Genomic DNA, 22,967 nt, shown 5'->3' with positions numbered 1-22,967 from the left:
AGTACATCAATTAGCATTTAGTTATATAAAGCAATCAAGCAAGTCCTTAGATTTATTAGTCAAAAAAAGGCAACGCTGACCTCAAAGTCTTTTGCAGATGTCTCATGCCTGTACAAGTGATTTTCACTTCAAGTAATGAGTTTCTTTTTTCTGGTAAACAACTAAAGAAAAGAGTGTGGTCCATGAGACTCATTAAACATAAGTTTCAAGCCTATCTTGAAACTCTAAATATATATCCCACCACATTTAGTGTACCAACCCTTCTGGTTCTGGCCATTTAACATTTATTTTCATGTATAATTATTCCAATTTGGAGCCTTGACATCAGACAGCTGCCTACTTATAAAAGCTCCAAACTTAGTCACAGAAAAGAACTTGTAATATATAATATCCTCAACAGGAACCCCTAACTCGTGGGGAATTGCTACAATTCTGATCCCCAGGTATATACAAAAGGCTGGTATCTGTGCAAAGGAAATAACAGCCATGACAAAGAAATCATTGCATTTCACAAGGTCTTTGTGGCATGTCGGCCATGTCCCCAAGATCAGGAGGATCAAGAAAAGCAGAGAGCTGTAGGAGTGAAATTTGGGCTCTAATGAATGGATTCAATAAACTTGTCTCACCAGACAGTCAAGCCCCAATGTAGTGACGGGCTGAGGCTCAACAAACAAAATCCAACCCAGGTCATGAGATTCATATGCTACCATTTTGGCCACACAAGCGCGTGCGCGCACATAAAAATTAAATTAAATTATTAAAAAAAAAAAAAAAAAAAAAAAAGGAGAGGCAACTATGAGCATGATTATTGATTAATGGACCAACGACCTTAGAGTGAAAATATTGCAGTGTTCCTCGTTCATAGTACAAAATACATTTTTGATTTAGAGATTGATACACTAAAGGAGAAAGACATTGAGACATTTACATGCAAGCATAAGAATGCTTCTGAATGATAAGAGAAACATAAGTAAAATTCTCTACTAATGGCCAATGGCATGTTATAACAACCTTTCTCACAAAAAGAAAGAAGCATCCCTTTTGTTGAAGGGGGGGGGGGGGGGGGGGGGGGGGGGTGGGGGTGTATGGTGGTGGTGGTGGACACTGATTTCTCATTTATGGATAAAGATCTGCATCAGAAACATTTTATTCTTTACAAGAATTCAACTCCCTGGAAATCCAGAAAAGAAAAGAAAAGAAAAAAAAATTGCAATATATCAGTTTAAAAATACAAAAGCCGATAATAGAAAACTTAATAGACTCATTTTGACATTCTTTCAAATTTCAATACAGCACCTAACAAGTTTGACAGAGATGAAATGCAATATCCCTTCAGTTTTAGGACTAATCCAAATGCAAGGTGTAGAAATCTTTTTTTAGGCTCTCGTCCTCCAAACTGAACATACCATTGTTGAAATTCTCATACGGACATTCATAAAATCATAATAGCCTTCAAAACAATCATCCATGAAGTAATGCTATTTGCTTTGATCCCAGGACATTTCAGGGCTGAGAGACAGTGCACAATTATATTATACAAACAAAACCTTGTTGCCCAAGAGTTGCACCCCAACCTACCTTTTTTTTCTCTTCCCGTCCAATTTATAAACCTTGAAGTTTAATGTAGCCATGGCCATCATCACCATCTTCATCATCTTCTTCCCATTCTAAGAACCTACAAATTTTCAAAAGCCCTCTACTAGAACTAGAAGCCTCTACCATGTACTGAAAAAGGCACTCTTCATCTTTTGTTGCTCGACTCATTGTCTCAACAGGGCATCAACATGGCAATGATCCCATCCTTTAGGAGTGCCCCAATTAATTATTGCATGAAACCTATACATATGTCATATGTCATCTTCACAGTGATCACCCTGAATAAAGTATTCCACATTTTGTTACTGGGTTTGCAGAAAGCAAAAACTGTCTGTAAATATAGCTATAAGCCTATCACAACAAAATCATTGATTATGCTCAGATTCTTTGTTTCTAAGAGGCAAAACAAGTGGCCAAAGTTGGTGATTTCCTGGCAAGCTCCAACCTGCCTGTTTCCTAAATCACCTGGATTTTATTGTCTATTTGATCAATAATCGAGGGAATTAAAAACGGTTTTTTTTTCCCCTTCTAATATTCTTCTAAATTTTCTTAGTTCATTTGGTGTCAAGTACCCATACAAGGTGGGAAAGCCTAATGCAAAGGCATATGCAAGCCAAAAGGAAATCTAAATATTCTAAGAAAGTCAACCAATATCCCTCAATGAAGCCTAATGCAAAGGCATATGCAAGCCAAAAGGAAATCTAAATATTCTAAGAAAGTCAACCAATATCCCTCAATGAGAAATTCTCATTCAATCTAAACAGAAAGTTTCAGACAGTTTTCTTATCCAAACTTACTTTAAAGAAGGAAACAAGTTTGTGGAGATGCATTATGTATAGATATTGCAATCATGAAGTGACCCCTGAAGTGGCCAGGCTATACAAAGGAAAAAAAAAAAGACTACATAAAATGAAAAAGACTTGTATTCATATTTTTGTCATGTATAGGATACCTGCAACTTGCTGTAGAGAGAACTGAATGCAGAATATTCAGTGCTCAACACACTGCAACTCTGAGATTGAGAGAGAGATATATATATATATATGTTTTTTTTTTCTTTTCTTTTTTCATAAGTGAGATTGAGAAATATGCTTGGAGACGTAAAAACCTCAAATTCCTGTCTAGTTTTGATATTGCTTCTGTCATTCTTTGACCTTCCAGTTAGATGCAATGACTAAGATCGTAAAACCCTGTACATGACCAATACGCAAAAGCAGATGGTTCTTTCAAGGCCTCCAGACTGGCCTCTACTCATCATAAACCCACATGGAGACACGGGAACGCAAACCGAAATCACCTTGGCCTTGTTCTGCCATTTTTGTATCAAGCAACTGGAGTTGCCTTTTAATCCATGGAGGATCATTTGGACTCAACCAGAGAGCTTCACCAGTATCCTTGTGTGTGAAATCTGGCTGTCTTGGATTTACCTTACGTTTCCTTAAATCCCGCCATTCATATGGATTGGTGAAAAACACTTGCCACAAGTAATTGCGGTTTTCATACCCCGCCAAGTCAGCTCTACCTAGAAATGTGATAAGATACAGGACAAAAAAGATAGATAAGCATGTGGAAAAAGTAAATATTTCGCAATGACTAGCTGTTAAAAAGTGTCGTAAAAAACTCATAATTGAGTATTGTCAAACCTTGAAATATTATGGAAGACAAAGAGAATATGAGAGAGGAAGATCATAAGAGATTAACGGGTTTCAATCACTAAGATCGAAGTCCACATACACATCTTTCATTCACTTGATTGATCACAAATACAAATGAACCCATAGTGTAATGAGATTTATAAATTTTGAAAATAGGTCAACTATTAATTTATTAAATGTATATTTTGATTTAAAATTTCATATTGATAATTTTATTTCTCCAATCTCTTGATTTACTCCAATCAATTTGTTGATTTCGTCTTTAATTTGTGAAAAGTGTCATATTTTCCAACACTCCCCCTCAACCCCTCAAGTTGTGTATTAATCTTTGATGAAATGCACAACTTGCAAAAATTGAATCCAAAGCTTGAAATTGTCTTCCAAAATTTTTGAACTTCCTTTTTTTTCGTACAAGAATATTAACCAATAAAGGAAAAACCTAGCATGAACCAATTTTGGTGCTTCAAAGATTGTTGGAAAGTATAATTCACTTTCCTTGTCTTTGAAAACCAACTCCAGACATTGATTATCACATAAAATCATGGGATTGGTTGCTATGGAAAATCATATATTGAAGCAATCAATATGCAATTCAAATTCAAATCATCATTGACTTCCATGTGCAATCCTCATTATAAATATGGATTTTATTGTAATGTATTATCATGAAAAGTGAACGAAAGATGTAGCCCTTTGTCTTTTGGTGTTGTGGACATAGGTCTCAATAATCGACCGCATTAATCTATTCCATTCTCATCTTTATGCTACATGATATTTCAAATTCTGACATGGTATCAAAGCGTATCAATTGGACCTTACTTGAATCTCTTCATTCACATGATTTTCCTCATGTTAGTAATTTTTAATATAATCACCTTGTCAATCATCTTTTATTATTTACATCATTTTTTCTTCCTACTTTTAATAAGGAGATATTAACGTTTCCTTATGCCTATTGGTAATTTTACCTATGCAATTCTCACTCATATTATCTTGCTTCATATTAAAAGGCTTTTTGTCACGTTAATCTATAGTGACATCTTTATAGGATAATTTCTTATGAATTTCTCATTGAGGGGGATTCACCATTTTAATGGCGCTGTTATTTTACCAAATTTAACTTGTGTTTGTTAATTTTCTCAAGCTCCAAAAAAAAGGGTAAGCTTTAGAAGAGAGGTTAAGTAGAATTCACTTTCCATGTCATTGAAGACCAAATCAAGACGTTAATTGCTAAAGGAGATCATGAGATTGATTAATAAATCAATAGACTAAATGCTAGAGAAAATTGTAGGATGGAAACAATCAACATGCAATTCAAATTCAAATTATCATTGACTTTTGTGTGTAATCCCCATAGATACGGATTCTAGTGTAATGTACTATCAAAAAAATGAATAAAAAATACACATCCCTTTTGTGCCAAGAGTTGACATAAATATATGCATATAAGCAAAGAAATTACAATATTATAATCACTATCATCCTGCGAGCCTGGTTCAAATTGTTTCTAGGTCAGATATACAAATCCTGTGCTAACAACTTGCTCCTTTTAAAGACACGCCTTGCTTTAGTTACTAGCTTTGTAGTTTTCTACTCATTTCCAAAAGACTAATAAAATAAAAACTCTAAGCCATATATTTTAGAAGATATTGAAGATATGTGTTACACATTTATTTCAACTATAGAAGACATCGTACCTGCTCCTAATTGCGACTCCTCGACTTTCTGGCTGGTTGGGCCTTGGCCATCTCGGGCAACATAATTCAATTCTTCGACTGTGACCTATAAAGAGAAAACAAAATAACTGTACAGATAGAGGATGTGCCAATGTATCAGCAGAGGGAAAAAAATTACTGCCCTCATACTTTCTCGTCTAGCAGAAAAGGGTTAGAGTTCAAGGCACCATCATTTACACTAACATGTGACCTCAATCTATCAAAAACCATGGTTTATTAGCATCTATCCAATATAGCTCCATCCCAATTTCATAGCAAATAAATCTTAAAAATCAATGCCTAATATGATTAGCAAAGGGAAAAGAATGAACATGAATTCATAAAGTGAAAGCTTGAACAGGTATTAGATATAAGGTGCAAGTGGGATCCAGAAAGAAATTTGATACACCACTAGGTATTGGTTACCACTAAACACAAGGTTAAAGATTAAGAATACCCTAACTATATGAGTCTTCAAAAGAAACCAATAAACAACTTTAATCACTATGTATGCCAACAAAATATCATTAATTATCATATTTTATAAAATATACATTTAGAAAATTCAAGAGGTTTTTTTTTTTAATAAAGTAGGAACTCAAAAGAGGAGTAAGACAAATGCAAGAGAGAAATTCAGTTTAGTATAAAAAACTGTAGCTGCATCTTTGAACATGAAGCTAGAACTGAGCAGGAAGGATAACTTTTCATGCCAAATAAGGACCCAGCTATGCAACATGTTAAAAAGATGTACTTGGTTTCTGAACCTTGTAATGTGTTCTGAGGTCTCCATCCTCATAAGCCTTTGTATAACACCCTAAAGGACCTGAAACATAGATAAAATCATTTGGTTTCAAATGTTGTAGAGACATTTCTGCCATCTCGTCCCACATCAACAGTAGTATCCTGTTCACAAATTACAGAATGTAAGTTGCATAGTGGCAAACTTAAAAACCCACCAACTTCCATATAAAGAAATGCAAGCATATATCTAAACGAAAAGCAGGAGCAAATCAAATTGACCTCCCATTACACATTCAAATCCAATGCATGACCATAGGCATTACATGTCCTAGCAAGAAAAAATAATAATAATAACCACCCTTCTTTGTTCATTCAGAAACCTTCATTCATCAAATCCCATATGCTAAACTTCATTTAAAATGAAATTGTGATATCATTAGAAGCTTTCTGAAAACCCATCAAGATAGTTTAAACTAAAGCCATTTTCCCAAAAACCCCATTCAGATAACTATACAAATACAACATGAAGCTATTCTTTTCTTCTCTATCTCTAGTGTATGTGTATGTGTATGTGTATGCGTGTGTGAGAGTGCATTACAGCATGTGTCTTACCCAACAATAAGTTAATGGACCTAACATGGCCTGTTGTGATTGACGCATGATAAAAGTGGTATCAATAGTGGACCCGGTAGCTCAACTGGTACTTCATGATGTTTCGAACGAAGATATCTAGTATTCAAATCTCTCTCCTCAACTATTAAATTAACAAAATAAAAAATAGTGAACCCATGTGAAAATGGTGTTGCTCCAATACAATAGGCCATTTACTGATGCAAAATCAAATGTTGGAAATATAAACAACTACAACAATAATTATTATTATTATAAGCACAATTTGAAGAACCAATTGATATGATACCATTCGATACGATAACGAAAACAGAGATGTGGAGTAAAGTACCTAACCGTGCGATTGGAATCGTCGGGGGAGGAATTGACGGAGAGCTTAGTGTGAACGCCAAAGCGACCGGTTTTCCTTGTGTCCATAATCTTCAAAGGAAGCTCGACGGTCCCAATAAAGCTACCGGAGTTCAGCAACTGCTTATTCCACTTCCACATGATCGTCGCCGGCCGCTGGAATTTCAGGGCGTGCCGGAAAACCGAGCTCCCGGCTTCGCCATCGTCGGCGGAGAAGAATTTCTCTGGTCTAGTGATCGCGGGTGAGGACGAATAGAACCGCTTCGCGTTTCGGATTAGGGCTCCGAAACGTTGCGTATTCATTATTGAAAGCCAATTTTGCGGGGGTTCTCTGAAAACTGGATTTTTTTTTTTTTTTTAGTACACTCTGACAACTGGTTTGTTTCTTAGGGTTCAAAAGATTCACGGCGGCAATGTTAACTTTTCTCTAGCTAGACATGTTAATTTTTAATGGGAAAATATAATTTTTAGTCTTCATATTCTTGGCTCAAAAAAAAATTATTTCCTAGTAACAGTTAATTTAGTTTTTATTATTTTTAACTTGTTGTAAGTTTGGTTTCTACATTTTGATAGTAGTCAAATTAATCATATTATCATATTATTTTCAACTTACAATCATTCTAGATTCATTTTAGTTGTTGAGTTAATATGTTTATCAATAAGTTGAAAATTGGTAAATATGATTTTATGTTTTTTTGTATTTGATTGTCAAGAAAATACAAAAAAAAAAAAAAAAAAAAAAAAGGAATAAGAAAAGGTGAAAAACTATGATCTAATTAAGGCTGGGAATCAAATTAACCCTGTAAAGTTAAAAATAACAAATAAGATTTTCAGAATCTATTTTTATTTATTTTAATTATTATTGGATACTCATAACTCATTTACGTGTGATAGCATTTCTATTATTTTTTTGAGAAATGTGTGATAGCATTTCAAATTGCCAAGAACTTTAGATTTGAGCAACCACAAATATATTAGTTGATAACTTTATTAAAAAAAAAAAATTAATTGGTATCTTTGCATGCCATGCATTAAGTGCTTGAAAGTTCATAGGGAAGCAATTCAAGTCGTAAAATTAGCAACATATTAATATATAAATAACATCAAGGACTGCCTTAAGCCAACAGAGTGAGACATCTAATAATTATTCTCCTTTTCCAACTAAAAAAATAAAGCATAAATAATTTGTTTAGAGTTCTCATGAACCTCATCTATGAAAGTTAGACAGTCGTATTTTAACAAACAAAATAAAAAACAAAGTTATGAATAAATCTTAGCCATTATGAATAAAGTATCATGAGTTTCAATGATTGTGTAGACTCCCCCTAAAATTCAATTGTTGATTAGCAATAACTTAAAATTAAATAAGTTAATATCTTCCTTTTATTGGTCAACAAATTTTTTTGGATAATTTAATTGTTACACTTACAATTGGTGGAGTGGGATCCAAAACCTGAGACAATGGTATTGAGTTACAGTCTTACAGGGCTCTTTACATTAGTTGACAAATTTTTATATAGAGGAAAAATGTGTCTAATAGTTTTGCTTAATGAGTAATGGCCCCTATTTTCTTTTGTAAAAATTTAACAAACAATCATTTCTTATTAGAAGTATTAATATCTCACTAGTTTTAATATTCAAATTTTTGCTATATATAACTCACTAGTTTTTCCCCCCCATTTTGAGAAGAATAAAACTCATTAACTTTAAGAGCAAGTATGTTTTCAAACAATACAAAAATAAATCTCTTTAGTAATATATATATATATATATATTGTGGGGGTAAAAGAGCCGAAGGCCCATGCGAATGTCTACATTTGGGCCAAGGGCCTAGCCCAAGGAAAGACCCCTCCTCGGCCATGAGGAGAATCCTCCTCGGCATGGATATAGCCGAGGATAAAGGAGGCAACCTATCGCTGATAGTGACACTCCATATCGTACCACGGAACAAGAAAAGTACTAAAGCAGAAAAGGACAATGGAAATAAGGGAAGTGTCTAGGGAAAAGGTTGTCATTATTGCGTCCATTGCCTTGTGCCTAACATGGTCATACTTCCCTGTCCTTACAATCACTCCCAACGACTGGAGGGAAGGGCGGATGGGACAAGTACCTACCCTAGGGACCCCATTCAGAGGGAGAAATCTACTATAAAAAGGGAGGAAAGAGAGACAGGAAGGAGGGGAGACCCCCCCCCCACACACACACACACACAAGAAGCACCAAAAAGAGCTTCTGGAATCGTGTCGAGGACCAATTCTCTCAGATGAACTTAGGTCATCTCAACTCGATCGAGTAAAACACTGTGATAACCTTTGTACATACACCAAAGCCTAGCTCTTTGGCCCACTCTCTACAAATTCATTGTACCAGGCTCACTGGTCTAAGGTCCACGCATCTTGGATCGGACCAGAAAAATCAGTCCCTACAATTGGCGCCGTCTGTGGGAAGAGTTTATGCATTGGCAAATATGACGGTTAATCATGGTCAAACCCCTATCAACGAGAGTCCCTTGAGATGACCATTTTGGCGGTGGTGCGAGTTGCGCGAAAGCCCCCCATCATTTCCAGGAACACACCATCATTATCATAGCTCAGCCTCCGTTTAGGGTCACGCTTCGAAGTGTTCATCACGCGGGGAGGATTGCTAGACAGAGCGCAGTTCAAGGGGTTTAGGACGTCAGATATGTGCCCCCATGCACTTGTCAAGGGGCTAACTCTTGAGAACCCTAGTAGTCCGGTTCGCTGAATTCCCTATGGAGAAGGAAGTCGAGGGCTAAACTAGAATCTTTTAAAGTACTAGACATAACCAAGTTCTTGCATGGTCCTCGGACTCAAACCTATGGGGAAACTAGACACTTCAAGAAAGGCTTAAGTGCTAGACAGAACCAAAATCTTGCATGGTCCTCGGACTCAAACCTATGGGGGAATTAGACACTTTAAGAAAGGCCTAAGTGCTAGACAGAATCAAGGTCTTGCATGGTCCCCGGATTCAAACCTATGGGGAAACTAGACACTTCAAGAAATACCTAAGTGCTAGACAGAACCAAGGTCTTATGGGGAAACTAGACACTTCAAGAAAGGCCTAAGTGCCAGACATAACTAAGGTCTTGCATGGTCCTCAGACTCAAACCTATGAGAAACTAGACACTTCAAGAAAAGCCTAAGTGCTAGACAGAACCGAGGTCTTGCATGGTCCTCGGACTCAAACCTACGGGAAACTAGCAACTTCAAGAAAGGCCTAAGTCCTAGGCAGAACGGATGTCTTGCATGGTCCTCGGACCTCCGGCTTTATGGAAACTAACACACAATGGTGCCTTCCTGAGTGTTTAGACCAAGTACAGTCATGCCTCGGTCCTCGAACCAAACACCTAAAACAAGTTAAAGCTATGAATATCATCGGAAACGCAGAAAAGATCCCTAATACCCAGCAACCCCCTCGGACAGTTTATTTTAGACTACATGTCCTCAAGCGGTCACCCCGTTCGTAATACAGAACGTGCGGTTGTTATCCCAGTTAGTCTTATATAGTTAACCTGTTTAAAGTTGGCATTGTTGTGCCCGTCAGTTTCGATGAGTTCAAAGTGATAACTCTTTACCGACAAGGGCATCGGTTCTAAGTACGGTTCGAAAGAAAAGACACCAACACATCCATTCACAAAATAATTATTGTAGAAAAGAAAGGATACATAAAATGAGATAAACTAATCTTTTATTAGATAAAGAGGTAGTGCAATGTACATAAAAGGGCTTAGACAAGCCTATATCATAAGCTAACTATAAAAAAGGGGTACACGGGAACGATAAATCCTTCAATTTCGCTCCAGCAGCAATCGAGCGAGTATGGATGGCAACTGCGGAGGAAGAGAAGAAGAAGCTGAGGCACCTGGTCCACAACCTTGCTCCAGCAGCAACTCAGCGAGTCTGGATGGCTAGTGATGGAAGAGAGGAAGAAGTGGGGATGCCAAATCCCCATACTTACTCTAGCAGCAATCGAGCAAGGATCATTCTAGCAGCAATCGAGTAAGTATGGATGGTACCGGCGATGGGAGGTCCAAGCCCTCACGTGCGTAACACACGGCGCTGGATGGAAGTCCCAGTGCTGTTGTACCAAAAATCTAATACGACCTCCACCTGCTTCGGATTTTGGCGGAATAAGAAAAGGCTCCTTTCTCGTCCTATCGAGGGGAAGAAATATCTTTAACCTTTGTCTCCCTTGCCCTGACTGGGCCATTATGAATCTCGGGGACACCCAAGGCTTATGAAGAGGGTTTAACTCCTTCACCCTCATCCTAACCATGACCATTTCACTCCCTAAATCTCAGTCACTCTCACAGTGGGGACTTTGGGAACATGTGGAGAGTTAGAAGCCTAAGAAAAACTTAAGGGTCTGTGAATAAAGGGGAGTGATCTCCCACTATGCGTCTTATATAGGGGGCAAACCTGGTAGCAATCAATTCACCCCAATCTCCAAGAAGGAATTACAAACGAGATAAACCTCGCTCAATTTCCAAGATAGTCTTCAACCGTTGGATTTATATCGCCTCGTGAAGAGACCCTAATTAAAGCATGTCTTGTGTACCGAAACGACGGGAACGTGACTTGGATAGACTAAAAGAATGTCTCACCACTAGGAACGCGCCTCAGGCAAACAAAGAGGCTTTAGCATTAATGGAGGGCAAGACTTGGCAAGTTGTGACATAGACCAAATGTCACCAAAACCCTCATCTCCGTTCGAGGAGCCGGACAGTAGGATTTTGAGAGGCTATTGTGGGGGGTAAAAGACCCGGAGGCCCATGCGAATGTCTATATTTGGGCCAAGGGCCTATCCCAAGGAAAGACCCCTCATCGGCCATGAGGAGAATCCTCCTTGGTATGGATATAACCGAGGATAAAGGAGGCAACCTGTTGCTGGTAGTGACACTCCATATCGTACCACGGAGCAAGAAAAGTACTAAAGCAGAAAAGGACAATGGAGAAAAGAGAAATGTCTATGGAAAAGGCTGCCATAATTGTGTCCATTGCCTTGTGCCTGATATAGCCATACTTCCTTGTCCTTACAACCACTCCCAACGACTGGAGAGAAGGGCGGATGGGACAAGTACCTACCCTAGGGACCCCATTTAGGAGGGAGAAATCTACTATAAAAAGGAAGGAAAGAGAGACAGGAAGGGGGGGAGACCCCCCAACACACAAGAAGCACCAAAAAGAGCTTCCGAAATCATGCCGGGGACCAATTCTTTCAAATGAACTCAGGCCATCTTAACTCAATCGAGTAAAACACCGTGATAACCTTTGTACATACACCAAAACTTAGCTCTTTGACCCACTCTCTACAAATTCATTATACCGGGCTCACTAGTCTAAAGTCCCACACATCTTGGGCCGGACCAGAAAAATCAATCCCTACATATATATATATATATATATATATGTATAGAGTAATATTTAGGTACAGTACTTAGGTGCTATTCTTTAGGTTCTCTTTTTAAGATTTCGCCATGTGAATTTTTTCTTATGGGATGGAAGTGTATTTTTTAGTTAAATAGCTACATGACTAAATCTAAATAAGGCAACCTAAGAAATAGCACCTAAGATACTGTACCTAAATTTTGTCCATATGTATATATATATATATATATATATAGTGTAGGGGTATTGGGTCCAGGAGCTCATTATCTATGTATATAATGGACCTAAGGCCCAAGCCGAGAACTAGAGATCGTCCGAAGAGGGTAAACATCCATGTTAGTAAATGAAGAAGTCAGTTTTGATCATAACGACTTAGGATATTGGGCTAAGGATGAATGCCTCCTTAGCTAACCAAGGTCGAGGTCCATAAAGGTGGTCTATCGTCCAGGGGAATGTTCTAGGAAGTTCTGTTGGCACGGATAAGCATTGCAGAAACAAAGGACAAAGGGGAGTTCTAAAATATCTAAGGAGAAAGCTGCTACCACCGTATTAAATGCTCTGCAGCTAACTCTCTGGGCGTATTAATGTGGAGGTGATGCTTGAACAGTGGTTTTGAGCTTTACAGCTACTACCTAAAGACTTTAGGAAGAGGCTAATGGAACAAGGATCAAGCACCCACCATCTGGTCTGCATGTGGAGGGTAAAGATGAAAAAAAGGAAAAGAGTATAAAATAAGGAGAGAGCAATGAGAGAGGGGAATTGAAAAAATTAAGAGAGAAACATTGTAGCAATCAGAAACCAAATCTGTAATCAAACTTGTGTGAAATATATAAGAACTGATCTACTCGGATTGTGTCAAGGACGATTTTCTCTAGAAAAGTCAATCTATCTTCCTATTCTTGTCATTTTATTTTATTGTCCAACTCATTTTACCCTAGTTTTCCAATCTACTCTCTACAAATTCATTGTTTTGAGTTTTTTGGGGTAAGTCCATCCATCTTTTGGGCTAGGGACTTAAATATGGTCCTTACATATATATATGAAGACTACTCTTCATGCTGTATTTAGAGAGTTAAGGATACAAGAATGCATTTATTTATTTTTCTATTAAAAGAAAAGATAATATGATTTTATGGTTAAAAGATCAGTGGGTTGGAGCATGTTTGTGATCAATAAACAATATATATCCATTTGTTATTGCAATTTTTATATTTCTCTTATGTTTTATTGTCTATGTTAGGGCATATAAAAGTGATATTTATACCATTGGGTACCTTTGGCACGATGGTCACTTCACAAGTATAAATGCTTGTGGAGTGTAAGGGGCAAGGAGTGCGTTTAAATCTTCAAGAAGGAACTTCACACACATATACACGTAGATTAGACTATAATAGAATTTGATGTTGAACTAAAAATTGAATCAACTCCAATTCGTCCATAAGAGTCATCCAGATCAAAAAGGTTATCTTAACATAGAAAGGTCGTTCCTAGTAGGACAATCGTCCATGGGCATGAGGGTCGTCCATCAGGAAAGCATTTGGACGACCCCCAACGCTTAGGAAATAAAGGTCGTCCCTAGTAGGACGGTCGTCCATGGGCATGAGGGTCATCCATTAGGAAAACGACTAGATGACCCCCAACACTTAGGAAGTTTCCGTAAAGGTTTATCTACAAAAGCTTGTGGATTAAACCACATGTTGCTCTTTTGAAAAATGAGCAAGATCCTTGTTCATCACTATAATTTCATACTAAGTATTTAACTTCCAATGGCCGTTGTAGAAAATAAGATTTAACATTCTAACTTCTATAGCGGTTGTGGAAGTTAAGTTTGAACTTTCTAACTTTCACAAATATTGGGGAAGTTACGAAACAAGTAACCACTCAAAAGCTCACTATATAAGGACTCATCCACATAAAATGGAAGTAAGTTTTCACTATTCCTAAAATTTGGAATTCTAAATTTCCAGAAAAACTAATTTAAGCATTGGAGGGTTCTTGGCCGGTTCATCTCGATCACCTTTGATCGTGTCTTTTTATTTTCAGGCCTTCTAAGCAATCACTAGTCCATTGAAATTCAGAGCATTCAACCTACTGATTTTATTTGCATCATCAGAATTTATATCTTGTATAAAAAAAAATGATATTTATTATTTAATATTGTTAAGAGAGCCTAAACGACATGTAGCTTGTAAATAGAATTCATAAACTGCAGGTAGTTTAGGTATATTTATAAGTGGCACAGTAAGTTACAAATCATGTACCCGTAGAAGCTCCGGTAAGATTAATTCTGTTAGGAAGTTAGTTAGTGAGATATTTTGTTTAGTTAGTGATATATATAGAGACAGAGCTGTACTTTTATTTAAGGTTAATGCAATTATCCATTCAATCTAATAAATACTATATTTGTAATTGGTTTGCACATATAGTATATACTATCAATAACATGATTCCTGTTTAGATTTCATCATTGTGTCATAAAATATCTTCACACAAATTATAAATAATCTAAAATACCCCTATCTTTTAGTTAAATAGTTTTAAATTAAAAAACACAAACGGTTTAAAACTTAAAAGAGTAATTTACTATTACTAAATTTTAGGCATTTTTCTTTATCTTCTCTGTGGGGTCCAATAATTTATGGGTCCGGCCCACGCGCTTATGGGAAGCCCACCGGTCTTAAACTGAAGAAGGTCGGGGCCCAAGCTCGAAACTAGGAAACATAAAAATAGCCCGAAGACATAGCCGAGGACGGTTTCGTCCTCGGCAGGCCCAAAACCTCAGGGATAGGAATGGAACATGAGTAAGCTAGAAAGATCAGAAAATATCCTGGGGAAGTTGTCTTTAATACCCTTCCCTGACATGACATTGCCCCTAACAGAGCCGGGGTCTTAGGCTTTATGGATCATCTACAGTAATTTTGGGATTAGACTGGATATCTGCCCTGGAAAGATCGACCCTACACGTGGACGGAGGACAACGAACGTAGGCTAGTATAAAAGAGAATGTTATGTGACCAAAAGAGGGGCTCCTACCTAGCTTCTAAAAAAAAAGACTGGATGAAAGAGAATGCCTAGAGAACGTACACTGGACACCACCTAAAAACCCGCCGACGGGTAACCGGGGACAGCACCACCGCTCCTCGGACATGATCCGAGGAGCCAAATCCTCCTAGATACAAGATTGAAGGGCCTGAATATCCAGCCCAAAGCTTTATCTCATGTTGGTTCACCTAGAGACCGGCCCGAAATGTCCCCCGGCGATCCAGCGCTGGCCTTTTAATCCCACTCTCTACAAATATTATTGTGAGGGACTTTCCGCGTGCGCGCCCAACATCGTTGTTGGGCCGTTAAAGATTTTGTGTCCCTACATTCTCCATTCTGCTTAAAAATTAGAACACTATTTCTATTTCAGTTTTAAACATTATTCCATGTTATCTTATTTCTTTTTTAACCAAAAAAAAAAAAAAACACATTTATTTATATATATTTTTAGAAAGATTACTTCTTCTATTTGAATTCCAAAACCTCTATGTGAGAGTTGGAAAAAAATGAAAAGTTTAAATTTCAAATAGTTTATTTCATTCACATTAGCCACTAACTAAAGTACAAATAACTAATTAGAAGGAAAAAAATCACATAAAGAAATATCTTAAGAAATATGATATTATTTCTATCTCACACTTTTAGACATCATGACACTAAACCCAAAAAACAAATAAATAAAAAAGAATTTCATCGTATACACAAAGCGCGTGTGATGAAACTAGTTATATATATATATATATATTTATTTCCTATTCCATTATTATACTCTAATGTGTAATATATAATTAATTTAACAACAAAAAAACTTAAATTGAAAATTTTAAAGACTATTAACTGTGATTAATATACTTTAAAAATAATACACACGACGTTAAAATAAAATATTCTCCTTAAACCATATCAAACTGACTTGATGATATTTTTTATAAACGAATAATAATAAATATAATAAATCATGTATAATACATGTTTATGTATAAATTCTACACAAGTACACATATATGTATGTATGTTATTTGATTGATTGGTCCACCATAAAAAGAAAAGGAGAAAAAAGAAAAAAAAATTGATTCTGACTTCTACCACTATAGAGGTGACAAAAATATTGGAAAAAATTACACTTTACTCTCCAAAATATTGCCTATGATTAATTAAGATAGACGGAATTATAGTTTCCAGTACTTTAAAATAAGAACAGATTGATTCTCAAAAAAGAAAAAAATAAGAACAGATTCTACTTTTTAAAATTTAAATGTTAAGGCAATAAATAAGGATAGACTACAGTCTACACATTGATGATGCATTGAAAATTTTTATGCTTTCTGAAGTTAAATTCAGAAATGTATATATTTACGTACTAAAAGATTGAAAATGTGAAAACCCATTTATAAGTTGACACTTGACACACACACAAAAACTCGTGGTTGACAATCTTGCACAAAAAAACAATCGAGGAGAAATTCAAAAAGTTAATAAACGTTGCAAGTTTACACACGGCAAGTCGGCAACAACAACATCATTATGGAAAAAAAAAAAAAAAAGATTTTGTCAACCTTGACTTAGTTCGTGTTTCACAACCACAAGTTGACAAAAAAAAAAGTTATAAAAAATTAAAAATGTCTCCCATTTTTTTTTCCTTTGTTTTCTTTCCTAGCAAGTACAGTAAAGTATTAACATAAACAAATATATTTGTTTGTATGTATATTTTCGGATTCCTCGAAGCTAATAGTCCTAGATTTCTTCAAGATAAGGTTCAGACTTTTTCTCAAGTTTTGTTATTGTGTCACCGAGGTCAATATGTTTTAACCCAAACAACAATTCACATATAGAAAAAAAAAAAAAAAAACTGATTTTTAAAATTTTCAAAAATTACAGCTAATCAATTAAAGAGAGAAAGAACCGTGTTGTTTCCTTTTATCACGACAAAGCTACAGATACGAAGAATAATAATAATTATGTGTGGTTGTTGTTGTTATTATTGTTACACTTTCACTTTGCTTGTGTTCTGAAACTCTCAATGTTTTATTTCCACAAAGCTTCGCGTGCTACGAGGAATGACAATGGCAGTGTTGATAAATTCGTTGGGGATTCTGGGCAATCTCGTATTCTCGATAGGAGGCTCACGAGGCAGAGGAAGATCCGGCACGCCAGTGATCGAGAACTCGGGTTGAGAAGCAGATCCAGTGATGGGTGTGGGTCGTCGGACCCGCATCCGACCGACTCGACCCGAAAGTCTCGGACGCCTAGTGGAACCGAATTCGAATCGGTGCACTGGTCTTTATCGGCTGTGCCACAACCTTTGCCTCCGCTTCCGGTCCTTGTTTCATTGACTCGGAAATCGGAGTCAACGGGTCAGGCTGGTCATCCCGGATCACCTGATGAAGCAATCGGACCCTCGGTGAGGAGGTAAAGCTTTTTTATTTTTCTGTTGAAAAAAAAAAAAACAGAAACTTGTTTGTTTGGTTAAAATTGGCGGTTGGTTTGGTTTTTCGTTGTTTCATGTAATTAAACCGTTGTTTGTTTGATTCATTTGCTTATGTTGTTACAGTTAGTTTTGATGTTTCATGTTTTAGTCTTTTTTGTTTTTCATGATTATGTATCTAATTGAGCAAAATTTAGGTAAAGTTTGTAAGGTTAGCCATATGGTTGAATTTAATTCGGAAAACTATAGCTTAGTATTAATTAGATATCATTGCAAGGAAAATTTATATGATTTTTGTAGTAAAATTTTCAGTATCCCTGATATCGCTTATTATGATAGGTGTAAAACTTACCGGTTCCTTAGGTATTGTAACTTAGGTTCCCCAATCAAATTTAACTATGTGGTTGCGTTGATTAATGAACCATATGGTCGGATTTAATTGTCATTGAAAGATGTATTATTATTTTTGATGCATTAGTCAATTTGTAACTTTTTATTGCTCTAATTTGTTGATTAATTGTAACTACAGGAACTATAACTAAGACAGCATCATTATAATAATGATAATGATGTTGCTATCTAGTTTATTTATTGTAGCCTTTAATTTTTCTCCAAGTTACCTTTGTTGATTTATTGTAATGACGTTGCTCTCAAAAACTCAGGAACCACACTGACAATGTTGTCACAAGCAATTGTCCTATGAAACTCTCTCAGGATGTAAATGTTGGACGTGGTAATCGAAACTTGACTGTGAGAATTCCGGTCAGGAGCGGTTCAACAAATGATGTATTAAGTCCTGCTGTTAGTCCACATTTAAGACCAAAGAGTCAGGAGTTTTTTCCTCCTTATGTTACCACAAGTTCGGCTAAATCTTCAACCAATTATCATAAGGGATTCTCTCCTCAAGATCTAAATGTTGAAGGTTGCAAACGCAACTCCAGGCAGAAAGTTCTTGTCAAGAGTGCTCCGGCAAGTGGCTTTTCGAGTCCTAATGTAAGCCCACGAAAATCAGACTATGGGGATCTCTTTCCCTCTATTTTGGCTTTTCAAAAATTTCAGGATGGGATTGTTGGGTCTTCTTCAAAAGTGCAACCAACGAAAACCATGAGAAGTCCTGACCAGTCACCTCGATGTAGCCCAACAGGCCAAAGTCCCCATCTCACCCCTAGTCCAAAGAGATCTGCACTTGCCTCACATCATAAATTGCTGTTAGATGGTCATATGGATTGGCCTGAAAGTATTAATCATGTCAGTGCCCACCCTTTGCCTCTTCCTCCAAGAGCTACATTATCATCACAATCATCCCCGCAATCACATTTAAGTACCACCCATCACATTGCAGAACAACCACACATGTCATCTTTTAAGGGTCAATGGCAAAAAGGAAGACTCATTGGACGTGGTACATTCGGAAGTGTTTACCTTGCAACGAACCGGTATGCAAGTATTATGAAGTTTGCTTCTAGGTTTATTGACCTTCTTCTGTAGTTAATCTTGCCTTATCTATTTATTTGGCAGAGAGACTGGAGCTTTGTGTGCCATGAAGGAAGTTGATCTGATTCCTGATGATCCTAAATCTGCTGAATGTGTAAAGCAATTGGAGCAGGTACTTGTTAGAGTTTTCATTCGATTGGGGCATAGTTGCTGTTATATGTTGTTTCTTGTTGAGGGAAGATTCAAAATTTGAACAGGAAGTTATAATGGCAAAAGGTGATATATTTAGCCAACCCCAGCCGTTGGGACTTGGGATTAAGACTTAATTGGTTTGAGCTGCTACATTAAATTCTAGGAAAGGAATGAACATTGGTTTCTACTACATGAAAGAGGTTTAAGTCAGCAACCTGCATAATGGCCGAAACTCTAGGCTCCAATTAGAGGCATTCCCAAAGACTCTTTCCACTTTTGTTTTGCCCCCCTTTATCCGGTGCTGAGTACCTAAGACCACTTGTCTCTTTATAGAAAAATTCCCCGTTATAACTCCCAATGATCAGCATTGTTGTTTGGGATGTTCACATCATGCTTTAACCTTTTCCATGTCATGAATTGAGGTCATGCATTGTGACCACATCCTAATAGTTAGGAGTTCACTTATAACTTTGTGTCTGATCTAATTATGTTCTAGTGTTGTTCTTACTATATTTCTTGATACAGGAAATAAAAATTCTCGGTCAATTAAAGCACCCAAACATAGTGCAGTATTATGGAAGTGAGATAGTAAGTATTTCTTTGGTTCTTGTTATATTATATTGGTTAAATTAATTGCTTACGATTTCTTTGCAATTCTGACAATTTAAGGTAATGATGTTTATGAGCAGATTGACGATCACTTTTACATATATTTGGAGTATGTTCATCCTGGGTCAGTCAACAAATATGTACAAGAACATTTTGGAGCTATGACTGAATCTGTAGTTCGCAATTTCACTCGCCATATCGTCACTGGGTTGGCTTACTTGCATAGCACAAAGACTATCCACAGGTAACTATCATGTTTGATAAGAAAGAACAAATTTGCATTGTAACTTAAGTTCTTTGTTGATCATGTACTATACTTCGGCCAATGAGCTCTAGCTCAACTGGCACCTCCTCCCCTTATGAGTTCTAGGTGGAGGGTGAGGTTGTGAGTTTACGACCCATTGGGTGCATGTGTAACTTACAATATAAAAAAATCTTGTACTGTACTCCATAAAATGATATGTTAAAAAAAATGAGGGAAAATTTGATTCTTGGGCATTCTTTAAAAGATTATAAGGATACTTATTGTTCTGCTATATCTACCTAGTGGTCAGTAAAAGCACATTGTTGGAGTAGTTTGGTTGCTTTTGTTAATGTGAATTTTCAGCGACTTGGATGATTATGCTCTACAGGGATATCAAAGGTGCTAATTTGCTTGTTGATGCATCAGGCGTGGTTAAGCTAGCAGATTTTGGGGTAGCTAAGCATGTAAGTTTGAGTTATTTATCCACACATTAGAATTTGATGGTTATTATACTCCCTCAAGCTAGTGTCATCTTTAAGCACCGTGTTTCTGCTATTCTCTTTGGTGAATAGTGGTCCACCAATGCTTCCTGTATTTCCGACCCCCGCCCCGCATAATCTGGACCAGATGTTTTTACTTGGTCTGTTCTTTGTGGTTATAGGTTTTTTTTTTTTTTTTTTTTTTTTTAATTCAGATTCTTTATTGACAGACCCTGGAGTTTTTTTGGGGTTGTTTTCTTACTTGAACCCTGGTTTGTATTCAGCTTACAGGACAAACTTATAATCTTTCTCTGAAGGGCAGTCCATACTGGATGGCTCCAGAGGTACTTCACATTGCAGTTGGAAATAACTTTGTTGGCAGCTAGTACCCTTCCTTATTTTTTTTTCTTTTCTTTTTTGACTCTGATTACTTTTGTGCAGGTCATGCAGGCTGCATTGAATAAAGATGCCAACCCTGACCTTGCATTGGCTGTTGACATATGGAGTTTGGGCTGTACCATTATTGAAATGCTGAATGGAAAACCTCCTTGGAGTGATTTTACGGGGGTGAGGACATTGTTAACCTCGTTATGCTTTATTGATCATAATCTGGGCATGTAAAATGTCATCTACATGCTATTGTTTCATGTGGTCCGTATGAATTCAACCCATCTCTGATTTATATGGACCTATTAAAGAATCACACTTCTTTTGAGAAATTTCTTGTGGCTAATTTTTTGATGTACATCTGGTACTTATTTGTACTATCCTGTTTTGAAGGAGGAAATTAAAAAAATAAATCATTATTATTATTAATACTATCCTTGTGTTTTAAACTTGATCCCTTTAAGTATCCAACTGTTCTTCTGTTTTTCAGCCTCAAGCTATGTTCAAAGTTTTGAACAGAACTCCACCCATACCAGGAACATTATCCTCAGAGGGAAAGGATTTCCTTCATTGTTGCTTTCGCAGGGATCCTGCAGAGCGACCAACAGCTATGAAGCTACTTGAGCATCCTTTTGTACGAAATTCATATGATCAAAATGTTGCAGTCTCCATGCAGGCATTTTCTGCAATTAATCTAACGGTAAGTATGAAATACTTGTCCTTGGTGTTTGGCCATAATGACCGCAGTGTAATAACATTCCCCTCTCCCCCTTCCCAAAGAAAAAGAGAGAACCAAATATATTATTTGTTTACTTAAATGTTTTTTGTTGTGTTGTGTGTGCTCCTCCAGGAGAAACCACATACTGTAGGAGATGGCACTAGGCATAAAGATCAGATGTCATTCTCTCCTGGCACACAGATTGTGAATGGGAAACGCCCATGTAGTAGGTAAAATATACATCCTCACCTATTCCTGAACTTCTCAGGCTATAGTTATTGAATTATTTGAGGGTCTAGTTAGGGCATTTGTTAAAAGACCACTTTAGGAAAGTTTTGATACCAATTTTATGGAAAATATAAAAAATTATCAAAATAATTAGTTATTTTTTTCTTTTCCCATAAAAAGTTTAAAAAAATATACGTTAATTTTTCCCATTAATAAATTGCTCTTTCTTAGCCACTCAATTTGGCTTTATTCATAGTAATTCATTGTTGTTATGTTTTCTTTTGCAGAGGGACCTGCCAACATTGTAATGCTAAAATTTATAACTGCACTGAGGCTTTCCGTCATCCTTCTTCCACTATGCATCAAGTCCGGACTTCTCTCCCTAACACACAGTTGATTAATAGTTCACATAGCTTCACCCTTTCTTCAAATATTTCCAGAATGTGCCCTTAGGTACTGTGAACAACCAATTGATTCATGGTTCACATAGCTTCACCATTCAAATATTTCCAACAATGTGCCCTTAGGTACTGTGAACAACCATCCGTGTGCACTTTAAGGACCCATGGAAAGGAAATCCCATACCTCTGAAATACTTTTGTAGCTAACTTAGGTCGTTAGGAAACTATGGTACTTATGGATAAAGCTGGAAAGAGGCCAGAGGTCGTCTGGAAAAGTTGCAGCCTGCAGGGACCTGTAATGGAAATTTTTTCATTACCATTTAGAGATTTCTTTTGTACCTTGCATCCAAAAGAGGTTCAATTTACCATCAAATGAATCTTTGATACCTCTTTTGAAGTTACAAGCCCTTTTTAGGAGGAAATCTACATGGCTGGAAATTGGAATCTTGTCATCTTATATTCTTTACTAAAGCTTAAGGCTTTAACTAACACGGGGCGTTCATACTTCTGTAATTGATCTCGAACAGATAGAGAACTTGGTAGAAAAATTAGGATAATGTTGTCACATAATAGATAACCGAAAGTTGACTTAATCTGTAAATATTGAGGCTCCATCCTCTTTCAATTAATTCATTTTCGATAGATCGTTGTTTCAATTAAGCTGTCTGCATGATGGCTGCTTAATCTCTTTTCTTACATGTAAATTTATTGTCAT

At 36.7% G+C, this 22,967-nt stretch overlaps 2 protein-coding genes across 4 annotated transcripts in view; one reads left to right on the top strand and one right to left on the bottom strand.

The window, feature by feature from the left end:
- Positions 1-1,241: 1,241 nt before the first annotated feature.
- Positions 1,242-7,120, bottom strand: LOC126712110 (protein OSB1, mitochondrial-like). Of its 3 annotated transcripts, none has more exons than XR_007651045.1 (5): positions 6,669-7,120; positions 5,731-5,869; positions 4,949-5,033; positions 2,549-3,118; positions 1,242-1,874 (listed from the first exon to the last, which is right to left on the bottom strand). XR_007651045.1 is itself a non-coding variant. In XM_050411320.1 (4 exons), the coding sequence occupies exons 1-4, from the start codon at positions 6,986-6,988 to the stop codon at positions 2,844-2,846; spliced, it is 819 nt and encodes a 272-aa protein (XP_050267277.1). In that variant the 5' UTR covers positions 6,989-7,120; the 3' UTR covers positions 2,404-2,843. The 3 variants fall into 3 exon arrangements, 1 of the variants encoding a protein (XP_050267277.1); XR_007651046.1 differs by having other exon boundaries at positions 1,242-1,836; XM_050411320.1 differs by lacking the exon at positions 1,242-1,874 and having other exon boundaries at positions 2,404-3,118.
- A 9,862-nt stretch (positions 7,121-16,982) lies between these two features.
- The window catches only part of LOC126712109 (mitogen-activated protein kinase kinase kinase 5-like), a 6,059-nt gene continuing 74 nt past the window's right edge, over positions 16,983-22,967 (top strand). The window contains exons 1-11 of the mRNA XM_050411319.1: positions 16,983-17,544; positions 18,223-18,996; positions 19,079-19,166; positions 19,712-19,774; positions 19,876-20,039; positions 20,428-20,503; positions 20,803-20,862; positions 20,960-21,085; positions 21,396-21,605; positions 21,756-21,853; positions 22,139-22,967. The exon at positions 22,139-22,967 is cut by the window's right edge and continues 74 nt beyond it. Of these exons, the coding sequence (XP_050267276.1) occupies positions 17,156-17,544; positions 18,223-18,996; positions 19,079-19,166; positions 19,712-19,774; positions 19,876-20,039; positions 20,428-20,503; positions 20,803-20,862; positions 20,960-21,085; positions 21,396-21,605; positions 21,756-21,853; positions 22,139-22,304 (2,214 nt within the window). The 5' untranslated portion in view covers positions 16,983-17,155 and the 3' untranslated portion in view covers positions 22,305-22,967. The remainder of the gene's footprint in view (positions 17,545-18,222; positions 18,997-19,078; positions 19,167-19,711; positions 19,775-19,875; positions 20,040-20,427; positions 20,504-20,802; positions 20,863-20,959; positions 21,086-21,395; positions 21,606-21,755; positions 21,854-22,138) is intronic.

The sequence above is a fragment of the Quercus robur genome, chromosome 2 (genome assembly GCF_932294415.1).
Source record: "Quercus robur chromosome 2, dhQueRobu3.1, whole genome shotgun sequence".
NCBI classification, from domain to species: Eukaryota; Viridiplantae; Streptophyta; class Magnoliopsida; order Fagales; family Fagaceae; genus Quercus; species Quercus robur.
Note: the sequence above shows the minus strand (reverse complement) of the source record. Positions and strands in the feature narration are given on the sequence as shown.

What these genes read in the sequence shown, in the direction of transcription:
- LOC126712110 (XM_050411320.1), bottom strand. Translation starts at nt 6,988, where the DNA reads ATGAATACGCAACGTTTCGGAGCCCTAATCCGAAACGCGAAGCGGTTC. An exon ending in GATTCCAATCGCACGGTTAG is followed by an intron (nt 5,870 to 6,668) that starts GTACTTTACTCC and finishes ATTTGTGAACAG; the next exon opens with GATACTACTGTTGATGTGGG. An exon ending in ACCTCAGAACACATTACAAG is followed by an intron (nt 5,034 to 5,730) that starts GTTCAGAAACCA and finishes TTCTCTTTATAG; the next exon opens with GTCACAGTCGAAGAATTGAA.